Source organism: Mastomys coucha, unplaced genomic scaffold, assembly GCF_008632895.1.
Source record: "Mastomys coucha isolate ucsf_1 unplaced genomic scaffold, UCSF_Mcou_1 pScaffold15, whole genome shotgun sequence".
In the NCBI taxonomy this organism is placed as follows: Eukaryota; Metazoa; Chordata; class Mammalia; order Rodentia; family Muridae; genus Mastomys; species Mastomys coucha.
The window spans coordinates 105,286,654-105,300,969 of record NW_022196897.1 but is presented as its reverse complement, the minus strand read 5'-3'; the positions used below and the strand labels follow the sequence as shown (position 1 = coordinate 105,300,969).

The 14,316-nt window shown below is 45.3% G+C and overlaps 1 protein-coding gene across 1 annotated transcript in view; it reads left to right on the top strand.

The window, feature by feature from the left end:
* Positions 1–14,316, top strand: part of Ehd4 (EH domain containing 4) — a 69,615-nt gene that overhangs the window by 43,665 nt on the left and 11,634 nt on the right. Inside the window, exon 4 of the mRNA XM_031371568.1 lies at positions 11,131–11,543. Coding sequence (XP_031227428.1) covers positions 11,131–11,543 — 413 coding nt within the window. The remainder of the gene's footprint in view (positions 1–11,130; positions 11,544–14,316) is intronic.

The following is a 14,316-nucleotide window of genomic DNA, read 5'->3' as shown; positions in this document are numbered from 1 at the left end:
CACCTGCTTCTCCCACATTTGTGTATAGGGACTTTTTTCCCCACGTACTTTATTGTTACATAAAGTCTGGTGGGTAAGAAAGTGGTCCTAGTCTTTCTCTGCTGACTGGCTTCCTTTATCTGTTGATCATTTTAGCTTTATTTATTCTGATTGTGCATTCTGCGGGCACACTGTGCATGACGCATGTATATGGTCAGAAGACAACCTTTGGGGGTCTGTTTTCTCCTTCTACCATGTGGGTTCTGTGTATATCACCAGCCTTGATATGTTAGTTTTGATATAAGGTTCTCTGGTCTCTTGTCTCCTGACAGGACAGAAGGACAGGCTGTAAGGTTGGCTTGTGTATTTTACAAGGAAACATGCATAGAAAATCTGATTTATAGGGTCTTGGACTGAATCCCAGAGGGAGACGGATGGGAAGAGAAACAAGGGAAACAAGGAAGCCCAGGACTGAGCTTCTCTGGGCCTGGTTTGGATCTAAATTTTAGCTAAACTCCCTTGAGGCCCGGTGTGCTGAGGCAGGGATTGCTCCTGAGCCCAGGGATCTTATTCTAGCTAGCTGTGTTCCCCAAGAGGTAACAATTACTCACTGAGATCTTTGAGAAAAACTCACATTGAACCTCCACAAAAACTCTTCTCAGGGGCCCTTCTGTGCAGAGTTACCACAGTATGTGTTCTCCCTAAGTCCTACCGGAATTGGGGTTCAGCGTCGGTCCAGAATCATGACCCCTCAGCACCACCCTCACCCCAGCACTGTGCAGAGAGAAGAATAGAATAGAGCCACCTGTCTGTCATACTACCACCACTTGTCCCTGCTCTCAAACGCGATCGGGATTTCCTGTGGTGGGGGCAGCAGCTGCAGTTGCAGAAAGGCCACTTCACCTTCAGGGTGATGGAAGGTACACCAGTGTAGCCTATATCTGGAAAGTGCTGGGAAATTGAATCCTCCCACTGCTGAAAGCATGCTAGAAGGAAAGGAACGGCACCCTCAGTAAAGTTCCACCTCCCAGCATCCCTGGGGGGCCACACACACACAGCAGATAAAGGACCAGACTGTGAGAGGCTAGCATGCCTGGGTTTGGCTCCTGTTGCTCTGGGAAAGTGCTGTGTGCTTTGGGGAAGTGAGATGACCTCTCTAGTCAGTTCCTGTCTGTAGGTCAGGGGAAATGATAACACCCTGCAGGAGTGTCACAAGCACTGCTGAGAGGATTCTCCAGGACGGTCTCGGGCAGGGATAGAGGTGAACCAGTAAACATGGACATTTCTTGCGTATTTTTAGCTGTCATTTTGCTCTCATCAACAATGAAATGTTCAGAAAAATATTTTGCTAGTTGTAAAGTAAACTCAGCCAGGAAACAATGAAAAGACTCCCCACAAGTCTAACTGAAATGGCTGTTATTGTTTACTGAAGTGCCTCTTTTTAAAAACATGGTTAGAATACCTGAGTGGACCCAGATAGTTGATGCTTATTTTTAGATGCTATACACTTCCTGTAGTTAGAAATAGCCCATTTTCTAGAACTATTTAAGTAACTATATCTTTCAAGTTGCTAAGAAACTGATACTTGTTCAAATCAACTCATTTGGCCAAGCCAAATTTATTTTATTTTATTTTTTGTTTTATTGTGGTAAGAGTATTTTACAGGCAATCTAGCCTCCTTATAATTTTCTTTCCTCCCACCCACATCTAATAAAGACAAACAAAAATTTACTTATTTGTATGTCTCAGTGGTAGGGGCTTGCATGCAGACCACAGCATGGATGTGGAAATCAGAGGACGAAAATATAAGAATTAGTTCTCTCTTCCACCAAACAAATTCCAGGGAATCAAACAATCAAACCTAAATTGTCAGTCCTGGTGACAAGTGACTTTACACACTGTGCCATCTTGCTAGCCTCTCTTACCACCAAATGTTTATATTCAGTATGGAGTTAATTCTGGGTACAGTGGAGTTGAACTCATCTCTAGGGCTCATTCGTCTGGCATAACTGAGCCATTCTTCCTGTTGGCCCCTTCCCCAGGCCCTAGCAGCTACCATTCCCCTCTTCGAGTCTCTGAGTTTGACTGTTTTAGTATCTCATAGGATCACGTAGCCTCTGCATTTGTCTACAGTCTTATTTCATTTATCATAATGTTCCCAATCCATCCATGTTGTCACATTGTCACATGCTGCAGAATTTCCTTTTTCTTTGAAGCTGAATGATACTCTGCATTAAGAATATACCATCCTCCTTATACATTCACCCATGCATGTACTTGTGTTCCACAGCTTGGCTCAAAGATAAGATTACATTTAATGGGGAAAGGGGGAGGGAATAGGGTTTTTTTTTTTTTTTTCAGAGGGGAAACCAGGAAAGAGGAGAACATTTGAAATGTAAATAAAGAAAATTTAATAAAATACTAGATTTATCTAATAAATATCTAATAAAAAATTAAATCCATAACTAACTTTAAAAAAAAGGTTATATTTAACATGGGAATGCAAGCTATCTGTCTTAATTTCAGGTCTTCCCTCTAAATACCCAGAAATTGAATTAACAGATCATTTGGTAGTTCCTTTTTTACTTTTTTTGAGAAATAAGACACCTTTGTTAAACACCTCTGATATTCAGTAGTAGATCCTGGGTATTTAGTGTTGGGCAGAATGGGGAGGGGGGCCTCACATGGTGGGTGCTAAGAACAGAACTCAGGTCCTCTGGAAGAGAGCAAGTGCCATTAACCCCTAAGTCATTCCTCCAGCCTTGAGTTTACATCTGATCGCCAAGTAAGCACACCACTGCAGACCAAGTACTGCAAGGGAAAGTCATGTCAAAGGGAACTTGGCTTAGATGGCGCAAAGCAACTGCAATGAGTTTTTGAGTAGCAGACTTAAGTGATTAAGACCTTGCCTGCTCTCCAGCTTGCTATGGTCTAGACTAGTGAGTGCCTGGGCCAGGAGGCACCCCAGAGCCTGGAACAGAGAGCAGACTTACAGGGAGGATACAGGAGGGAAGTCCCATCCTACTGCATGGAGGGAGGAGCCCCATGGGTGGTCAGATGGAGAACAGACCAGTCAATGCAGGCAGAAGGAAAGTACAGGCAAAGGTTTAGAGACTGGAAAGGACAGATGTCTCTGACACACTACAGAGAGCCCATGTGCCTGGGAGGGTGGGGTTCAATAGGAGACTACTAGAAAAGACCCAGTGGGGAGGCACAGGCTGCTCATGGAGACTTTGCTCTGTAAACGTTGTCCTCAGAGTACTCACAATTTTCAAGAGTTAGGAGCACTTTTAGGGGTTTGGGAGGCTGGATTGGAGAGGAGGGAGCCTGGGACCAGGGTAGTTTGGCTGGGAGGGAGCCTGACCAGCATTCTCAGTGCCTATCTCTAATGAACACTCACCAGCTAGATACTAGAGGGATAGAAAGGTGACAAGGAGGCCCAAGAGATCTTGGCATCACACTAACAAACCAACACAGAAGTTCTGGGATAGTGTTGAGGCCCCAACAAGAACTAGAGCTGCCAACTGTAGGAGGTAAGTTGCCTTCGCAAAGAGGAAAGGTTGGAGCAGAGACTGAAAGCCACCCCAAGGCCACATGAGGACTGGGCAGGGAGAATCTGGCCTTGGTTCTGATTGTTGCCCATTGTTTTACATCCTTTTATTGACACACAACTTGTTTAAAAGTTATGTAATTAGAAATTTGGCTCCGGGAGAAATTTAAGTGCCCCCCCCCCATTAAAAATAGCCAAATTTGCTTCCTCAGGCCCCCCCGCCTCATAATTTACCTGAGCCAGAGAGCAGCTTCGAACCCTAGCTACCATTTCCTGGCAGCTCTTTCTCCAGCCCAAATGAAGACCATAGTTTCCACAGACCCCATGACGGGAAGCCCCTGATTGGATGGACAGGCCCCTTCCTTCCTGACCCTCCCTTTGTTCCTGGAACACAGAGCCAGAAATGCCAAACTGGAATCTTTCGAAGGGCACATACCCTTTTCCCAACTCCCAAAGCCTTAAAATTGGGCTGATTATATCTCATTCTTGTTTCATACCAGTAAAAGTTCCACTGAAGGGTCCTAAAGAGTTGGAATGTTTATAATCAGGGCTGAAGAGGCAGCTCAGTGGTGAAGAGTACAGTTGCGGTCTTGCAGTGGACCCACGCTCAGTTCCGAGCACCCACACGGGGACTCCCCGCTATCTGTAATGCCTGTTCCAGGGGGATCTGATGCTGCCTTCTCATCTGCATGGGTACCAGGAATGCACATACATGCATGTAAGATGAGCACTCATACCCACAAAATAAGCCTAAAAACAAATGAATGTTTAAAAAACATCTTGAGCACTAAAGGAAAGGTGCTGCTATGCCATTCCTGCATCCTCCACACATTTGTGCATATGTGCATGCTCATTTGTAAGAAAATGCATCTCTTATAGTTGTGCAGTTTGGAGAACTGTGACAAATCTGGGCACACATGTAGCCACCTTCATCACCCTAGGAGGCCTCTCTTTGTTGCAGTCACTTTAGGGATCAGTCCCAGCCCCACGCCTGCTGTAGGCAGCACTGGTGTGACACCTAACCTTGCTTGTTAGGATTTTATGTAGATAAATTGCTCGGGGTGTCCTCTGTAGTACCTAGCGTCCTTCACTTTAGTTCATGTGTCACGAGTGACCCATGTTGCCTGCATCCTTTCTTACAAGCCTTTTAAGAGACAGCTGGATTGTTCCAGTTTGGGGCTAGACAAAACTAGAAGCCTGAGTTTTATAAAGTCCCTCAGGAACAGCCCCTTGTCCTAGATCCAGACTGTATTTTATCCTAACCAGGCACCTTTTGATAACTGTTTATTGTGGCCTCACTGTGCCTCAAACACTAGATACAAAATTTTGTTTCTTTACTATGACCAGTAGATAACCTTTTGAACAGTTTTCTAGGTGCTAAGGTGATTCTAAATTCCTCATATGTTAAGACTGAGGCCCTAAAATGTATGTGGGTGATGTTGTGGGCTCCATTTTACGAACAAGGTAACAGAGATAGGTCACTTGTGCAGAGTCACACAACTACTATGATGGAGGCAGGATTAGATTCAAGGCACCAGCATGTCTAAACCCATACTGCCCACTGCCCACAATGTGTGCAGCTATGATATGAAGAAGGTCGTCCCTGTGGTTAATGAATGTGTAAGCCGAAGAGGGGCACTGGAGAGATAGCTCAGCAGTTAGGAGCATATACTGCTCTTCTAGAGTTGTGTGTTCCAGCACCTACCTTGGGCAGCTCCAAGGGACCTGACACCATCCTCTGGCCTTCATAGGCACTTGCACACATGTGGCTCACACAGACACACATAAAAAATCTTTAGGGCCATATACCATGGCACATGCCTTTAATTCCATTCTGGGGACAGAGACAGGCAGATCTCTGAGTTCCAGGCTGACCAGGACTATATGAGACTCTATCTTGGGAACTAAACTAAAATAAAATAAGGTTCAGAGAGAGACTGAATATTATTATGTATTGTCCCAGGGGAATAAAGCAAAAAGTGTTTAAGCATGCAGGACACCATATATCTTCCTCTTGCCTCTATGCAAGCTCATTGGCACATCAATGTGCATACATACACCACACACACACACACACACACACACACACACACACACACATACACTTGCTATAATCTGGATGATCTTTGATTGTGCCAAGTGAAACCAGCCAGTAACAAAGGACAAATATTGTATGATTCATTCATATGCAGCACTACAGTAGTCAGATTCATAAACCTAGACAGGAGAATACTGTACCCAGAAATTGAGAAGATGGCCGAGCAGTGGTGGCGCGTGCCTTTAATCCCAGCACTTGGGAGGCAGAGGTAGGTGGATTTCTGAGTTCGAGGCCAGCCTGGTCTACAGAGTGAGTTCCAGGACAGCCAGGGCTACACAGAGAAACCCTGTCTTGAAAAAAGAGAGAGAGAGAGAGAGAGAGAGAGAGAGAGAGAGAGAGAGAGAGAGAGAGAGAGAGAGAGAGAGAGAGAGAGAGAGAGAAAGAAATTGAGAAGATGGAAGATGGCACATCAGCATGGCTCTAGGAATAGACCTGACAGAGGTAGTGAGCGAATAAAGAAAAGACAGACAGAGACACAGACAGAAAACTAGGTGGTCTAGGCTCTTAGCTAAAGAAACCACCACATCCTGGAAGCTCAGGATGCTTATTATATGCAATTGAACAGAGAATTGGAGTTATTGTATACAGCGGAACAAGGAGATAGGGTTATGACATACAGATAAACAGATACGGGGGGGGGTGGCTATGGCATACACCTGCATCAAGCAAATGAGATTAGCTAATCTCAGCAGGAACTATTTGCTGTAGGAGCAGTCTTCAGGCCACACACATTGGGTGGGAGGGGGGCTGTGGTGACATATTCTCAGCACACTGTCAATGCTTGCACTTTTCTCATCTGTACTGGCTGGTTTTGTGTGTCAACTTGACACAGGCTGGAGTTATCAAAGAGAAGGGAGTTTCAGTTGGGGAAGTGCCTCCATGAGGTCCAGCTGTGGGGCATTTTCTCAATTAGTGATCAAGGGGGTAGGGCCCCTTGTGGGTGGTGCCATCCCTGGGCTGGAAGTCTTGGGTTCTATAAGAGAGCAGGCTGAGCAAGCCAGGAGAAGCAAGCCAGTAAGAAACATCTCTCCATGGCCTCTGCATCAGCTCCTGCTTTCTGACCTGCTTGAGTTCCAGTCCTGACTTCCTTTGTGATAAACAGCAATGTGGAAGTGTAAGCTCAATAAACCCTTTCCTCCCCAACTTGCTTCATGGTCATGATGTTTGTGCAGGAATAGAAACCCTGACTAAGACATCATCCAAGGGAGGTTTTGCTATGCCCCTGAACTTACCCCAAGGGGAAGCTTTGCCATGCCTCTGTGGGTCTGAGGCCCTGAAGTCTTTAACATGGCCAGCTTATGTCAATAGCACACCACACCCTCTCAGGACTTCACTCAGTCAGGGAATAGAGAATTGTTATTTCATGGGCTTAGAGTTTTAATTGGGAAGATGAGAAAGTTTAGGATATGGAAAGTAATGATGTTTGTTCAATAGAAGCATATTGAATGCCAGTGAAAAAATTGTACAAAATGACTAAAAAGGTAAAATCACTATGGTATGTATGGGCAATTGAGCAAACCAACCTTTCCCACTTTTGATAACCCTGTACTCTCCTCTGAGACGTTCAGTGACATCTACTCTTGATTGTATCACCTGGTATGTTACAAGCAGTTCTTTATACCTGGTCAGTGGTACAAAACTATAGCTCTACCTACCTGTATTGATTCTCATTGTTCCTTTAAAAAGAGAAAATACAGACAGGAGGCCATTCCTTCAGAGGTGTATAATGGCTTCACTGGAATGAGCTTACAAGGCAGCTCTGTTCCCAATAGCACTGGAAGCTCCTCATTGCTCTTTCTTTAATCTGCCCCCAACCCTCAGCTACATCCCCAGCCCAGAATCTTATTGTTTATAATTTTTAAATTAAGCTATGGTTTAACATGTTATGTCCCAGCCAAGCAGTCAACCAAGGTGACCTGAGATGAGGGGCCACTGTGTCTGCACAACTATGCCAACATTAGCAACACTGCTCTTCCAACTTATCTACAGGGATGACAAACTTCCTTTGGCACAGAGAGTAAGATATGTTCAGAAGTACTAAGTGTGAGGGAAATGGCTTATCAGTTATGGTTTCTGGCAACAAATTAAAGAAGTGGGTTCTGGTGACATTGAGCAGAAAAGAACCCTTTAAAACAGTGGTTCCCCACCTTCCTAATGCTGTGACCCTTCAGTACAGTTCCTCATGTTGTGGTGACCCCAACCACAAAGTTATTTTGTTGTTATGTCATAACTGTAATTTTGCTGCTGTTAGGAATCGTAATGTAAATATCTGTGTTTTCTCATGGTCCTAGGAGACCGCTGTGAAAGGGTTGTGACTCACAGGTGGAGAACTGGCCAGGTCAGTCACAGAGTTAATGGGGATGTTGGAAAGCTAGGCTCAGGAAATGGCTGCAAACACAGGACTACATTCACCTCCATGAATACATTTTCCTCCTATTGTCACATCGTTTATTCTTTTGAGGTTCAACCCTCCACTCTGGTTGAAAGGCAACAGTGTCCAAGTCTAGATCACTTACTTGTAACCAACCTACAAAGCAAAGGGACACCTGTGGCCCATGGAGGACCCTCCCCTCTGAGCAGAAAGGGAGTTCATCAGAAAGTGACTCATCCTTTTAGTACACAGCTGCTCATAGCATTATCTCTTAGTGTTTCTGAGTCTTCATAGATCTCATCCTGGTCACAGGGAGAACAAGTGGGACCAGAGGGATAAGTCTGTCACCTTCCTAAAGAGCACTGGTAGGTCCTTCTGTCAGCGGGTCCCAGCCATCCTCCCCCCAACACCTGAAGAACACATATTTATGTGCTGAGGCTCAGCTACTGTGACCTGTGGTTTGGGACTGTCTGCTATGCTAACTAGTCTAGGTGATGGTACTTGTTAGCTTGTGGGGCAGTTTGCCTGGCCTTTGAGTGACAGAACTCAGAGGAAAATCTTGACTCTGTCTTTACATGCTACTATGTGACCCATTCAGCCAGTCTTGGCTTTTTGTCTGTCTAAACTGGTTGTTGAAGAAATGAGAATAAACTCTGGCCTGTATTCTGAGCACCGCTTCTGCCCTCCTTGTTCTCAAGGAATCAGGAGTTCTAAAGCCAGACATACTAGAGAATTAGAAATGTTCACTATGCCATGGACATAAGTACTAAGTGGGGAGGAAGGGAAGAAAGGCCATGGAGGGGCACAAGAGGGCTTCCATGTGTCTCAGTTAGGTTTGGGGGTTTCATGTGTGTGTGTGTGTGTGTGTGTGTGTGTGTGTGTGTGTGTGTGTGTGTGTTGTATTTTGATTTTTTGAAATGGGGACTGGTATATCCCAGGTCTGCCTGGAATTAGAAATGTAGCCAAGGGTGATCTTGAACTTGGGATCTTGCCACTCCCTCCCAGGAGTATAGCAGTGCACCTGCTTTATGCAGGCTGGGGTGGAACCCACAACGTCATGCATACTAGACAAGCATTCTACCAAATGAGCTACATTCCTAGCCACACATTTATGAATTGTTGTTATTATTAAAAAATATAATTGGCTGGGCATGGTGTCAAATACCTTTAATCCCACTCAGCACTTTGGAGGCAGAAGCAGGCAGATTTCTGTGATTTCAAGGCCACCCGTGGTATAAGAGAGACCTATTTCAAAACCAACCAACCAAAACAAAGCCCTTGCTAGCTCTAGTCTGCTTGTGTATCTGTCTGCTCCCTTACACCTGATTTTCAAAGGGGTGAAAACTTTAGTCCACAAGCCTCTTTATTTTTCCTAAGAGATCATTCTCCCTTGAGTACTTCCTCATCTGCCTTAGGACCCATACTCCATCTCCAGCCAGCATCCTAGGTTGATACTAACAGTTTTGGCTTCTGCTGCAGTATATATCCATAGGATGCTGAGCACTGCCTAGTTTTTAACATTTTATGTGAGTAGTATCATTCTATATTCATCTTGTTGTTATTTGTTTGTTTGTATCTATCTGTCTACCTATCCATCTATCTATCTATTGATCGATCTATCTATTGGGATAAAGGTAACTCTTTAACTCAGGCTGGCCTCATATTTGTAGCAGTCCTCCGGCCTCCACCTCTCAAGTGGTAGGATCTAGCATATGAAACACCATGTCTGACATTATATTCATCTCTTTGAAACTAATTTCTACCCAAAACTTTCTTGTTTATGAAGGATAGGGTTTTCCTTTTTAAGATGTATTTATTTTTGTTTTATACATATGAGTAATTTCTTGTATGTGCACCATTGTATACGAAGTACCCATGTAAGTCAGAAGAGGATGTCGGATATCCTGAAACTGGAGTTTTAGGCAGTTACTAGATGATATGTGAGTACTAGGAACCAAGCCCAAGTCCCCTAGAAGAGCAGCCAGTGCTCTTAACTACTGAGCCATCTCTCTAACAACCTATCCTTAAAGGTTGTTGTTGTTGCTGCTGCTGCTGCTGTTGTTGTTGCATGTTTGTTTGTAAAGATTCACGTGTTGACAGGTGAAGATCTAGTTAATTCTTTTTTGTTTCTGGTATTTGTTATCTGAATAAACCAAGCTTGGTTTTTAAAAGTATCTGCAGTAAGCAAGGCACCATGTTGAAATCACGTGGTCACTACATCAGTACTCGTTGTATTATTCTCTAGACTTTAACATGAGTTTGAAAATATTAGAAAGGGAAGGGAACAAGGAAAATAAGCTGGGAAGGCAGCAGAAGAGGTGAGTGCTCAGCCACAGTGTGCTAAATGGAGACTGGCGCTCTGCAGCTGAGCAGCCTGAGATCAAAATAACCTTTGCTGTTGGCCTCCTTGTGAGCCTCTCTTGGGAACTCACTTCCTTGGAGGAGATGGCTGACAGTCTTGACCTCAGGAAGAGTGTTTACTTAACTGCTTGATTTGGAACAGATTGGTAGGTGGCCAAATACACTCAGTGGAATTTGTTGTGTCCCTGGCCATTTAAAAAAAAAAAATTGGCAATGACCATATTCTGTATGACAGTTTTTTAAAATACTTTTTAAACACACTTAAGCTATAAATAGTCCTCATGATAAATATCAATCACAACTTTTCCCAAACAACCCTTGACCTCCTCAACACTCTGTAAACTTGAACTAAAAGAAATTCCTCCATTCCCACACTTGCAGCCACTACAGGAGGCCTCCAGGCTTCTTCTTCCTTCATAGTAGGTGTTTTCTGAAAAGTGAGACTTGTCCAAAGAACAGGCCTGTAGCCCATGGTCTTCAGTGTCAGGACTAGCGGTCAGTTCAAGACCTGTGCTGGGTGAAGTCAAAGTCGTGAGTGTCGAGTGAATTTGCCCGAATGTGGTGCTTCATCAGGTTGACCAGAGACCACATTCTGTTCCTTTCCTAGGAAGGGTGCCAGGTCCTCAGTTTTGACGACATACATCTAGCCCAGGGGACCGCATATGAAATTATTTCTCTGTTACCACAGATTCAGCCCTCTTTACTGGAGCTCTCCCATACTTATGCTCCCCAAAGTGGTCAGCACACTAACAGACCCTTTTCTCCACCCAGGGTATGACTTCTGCCAGGTCTTACAGTGGTTTGCAGAGAGAGTTGACAGGATCATCCTGCTCTTTGATGCTCACAAATTGGACATCTCAGATGAGTTCTCAGAGGCGATCAAGGCCTTCCGGGGACAGGATGACAAAATCCGAGTGGTACTGAACAAGGCTGACCAAGTGGACACACAGCAGCTGATGCGAGTCTATGGTGCCCTCATGTGGTCTCTGGGCAAGGTCATCAACACACCTGAAGTTCTTCGAGTCTACATTGGCTCATTTTGGGCACAGCCTCTGCAGAACACAGACAACCGCCGGCTCTTCGAGGCTGAAGCACAGGACCTCTTCCGAGACATCCAGAGCCTGCCCCAGAAGGCTGCAGTACGCAAACTCAACGACCTCATCAAGCGAGCAAGGTTGGCCAAAGTAAGCATGAGGTGACAGACTGGGCACTGAGCTGGCATTGGATTACACTGCTAGCTCTTGTAAGATTGGGCAGCTCCATCCCAGAAAGTTCAGAGGAGGGAATGTGATTGGTGGACACATTTAATCTCAGCACTTGGGCAGCAGAAACAGGTGCTGAGATCTTTATGAATTTCAAGGCTAGCCTTGTCTTCATAGGGGTTCAAGGCCAGCCAGGGCTACACAGTGAAACTCCGTCCAAAACAAACAAACAAACAAACAAACACTAATCTTGCTGTACCTTTAATCCCAACATTCAAGAGACAGAGACAGGGGGATCTCTATGAGTTTGAGACTAACCAGGGCTATACTGAGACCCTCTCTATAAACAAACTAAACTATAAAAAGCAAAGAGGATAGCTTTGGGATCAGGATCATGCTCTGTCCCAGTCTCTTAGGCAGGTGGCTGAGATTTCGAAGCCTGGTTTTGAATCTGAAACCCGAAACCAACAAGAGCCTTCCACGCAGTGCTTGTGCAATTCTGTGAGCACTGAGCATGGTTCCTGGACACAGGGCAGGATCAGCCAGTGCCACAGCTACAAGGAAACTGTCATGTAGCATTGTGGTAGGATGATGAGATCTCACCTGGCCCAGTATAGAAGACGTGGCATTGCCAGAGCCAGTGGGATGCTGGCAATGGTGGAGGTCACCACCAGGCACTGTGCATTTAAGGGTGGAACCCAGAACTGCCTACAAGCTGGGAGGTGGGGTGGCAGTTCTGAGAGCATGCCAGATCCGTACATCTTCATTCTGGCCTATAGCCCATGCTTGTAACTCACTGTAGTGCCCTCTCTATAAACAAACAATCTAAACAAAGGCATCCTGGCCACATAACTGAGCCTCCCTGCAGACCCTGGAATATGTACCCATAATATGTGTGCATGAGTGCATAAGTAAGTGGCAGTCTGCTGACCCCCAGTCGTGGCAGAGTCAATACTGCAATGTCTGCAAAGAAAGAAAAGCAGATCACTGCCTAAGATTATACCAGTCAGAGGAGTTCCTTAGAAAAATCTGTGTATGTTTCATATAATTGTGCCCTACTTCTGGAAGCATCCTCAGAGCCATTAGACAGTATGGGGTCTGAGCTGGTTGATCATCAGAAGAGTCCAAAAGTTTTAACCAGTGAAATTTCCAGGTCCTGCCCCATAGCTATTGATCATGGGCGTGTATGTGCAGACAGGAGGAAATGCACTTCTCAGCTATCATTATGATCAGCTGAGTCTGAGATCCAGAGGGCAAACTGACTCTCAAATTGTTCAGAGACAAGGTAAGATAAGTAATCTCTCCAGATTCCCCTACTCCATTGGTTTAGAAGCTAGGACTAGAAATCAGTCCCCCCAGATGTTAGTCTAGCCTTCTGTCTGGGCCCATGACCCCAGCTTGCACCAGAACGCAGGCTGCTTCATGTCCACTGAAGCTTGGTCAGGAAGTAGAGTCAGCTTCCCTTCTCTTGGTCTTCTAGTGTAAAACAAAAAAAGTTGAGGGAGGGAAGTCATTGCCAACCCCCACCCCAACCCACACCCCACCCCCACATCCTGACTTCTGGTCTAGCCTGAGTGTACTGTGCCAGCCTTCTGGAATCCAGTACAGCCATGGTTTGTTTAGTGGACACAAACATGGCATGTCCAGGCCAGAGCTGAAAAATCTGTCTGGTGGAGGGGGAGGCTCAGCACCCTTGTTGTAGAGTGGGAACCGCACTGATCAAGGAATGGGTACTTGCCCATATGGCACGCAGAGGATGATGCCTAGGTGTCTGTCTGAGGAGAAGTAGGAATGGCTCCCCAGAGGGCCACAAGCCTTCCAACATCTCATTTCTCCCCAGCAGCCATCTTCCTGCTGTTGCCACATATGCCTGCTCCTAAGTGACCTGCCTCTGGCTCCCACTGCCCCATACACACAGCGCCACAAGCTCCTGGTTCCCTTTCTTACACACCAGGGCATGCATACACTTTCCTCTCTCTGTCACCAAACTAATCCGAGGATAGGGTGCTGTGTGAGTCACATGTCCTTTCTTCCTGGTATAAGCTACTTCCTTCAGAACTCTAAGTCACTTTGTTCCAGACCTGCAAGGCATTGCTCTGACGAGTTTGCGAAGCCACTTATGTGCAGCTGTCCTAAAGGGCCCACTACCCTGGACCGAATGCTTGGTGGCAGGAGGTCTGTCTAGTTTTACCTGTTCAGTGACCCTTTAGCACATGGTATTTCTCTTTTTCAGCTGTTACAAATGCATTTAACCTTGAGAGTATATAAGAGTAAATTATCTTTTTGTTGCTATTTTTGTTTGTTTGTTTGTTTTTCAAGACAAGATTTTTCTGTGTAGCCCTGGCTGTCCTAGAACTTGCTCTTTAGACCAGGCTGGCCTGGAACTCAAGAGATTTTGCCTGCCTCTGCCTCCCAAGTTACACCTGGCTCTAACCAAAGCTAGTAGCTCCTGTAGACTACAAATTTCATGGAATTTAGTGTTCATGGACATTTAAAATTTGCCAGTCAGTCCTGAGGGGCCAGTAACTGCACATGCAGCTATATTTAGTCATAAAAAGGGAAAGAGTGGGGTGTGGTGGAGCACCCCTTTGAGCCCAGCACTTAGAAGGCAGGAGCAAGCAGAGCTCTGAGTTCAAGGAAACTCAATAAAGCAATAAAGCAAGTTCCAGGACAGCCAGGGCTACACAGAGGAACCCTGTCTTGATAAACCAAAAGGAGAGAGAGAGAGAGAGAGAGAGAGAGAGAGAGAGAGAGA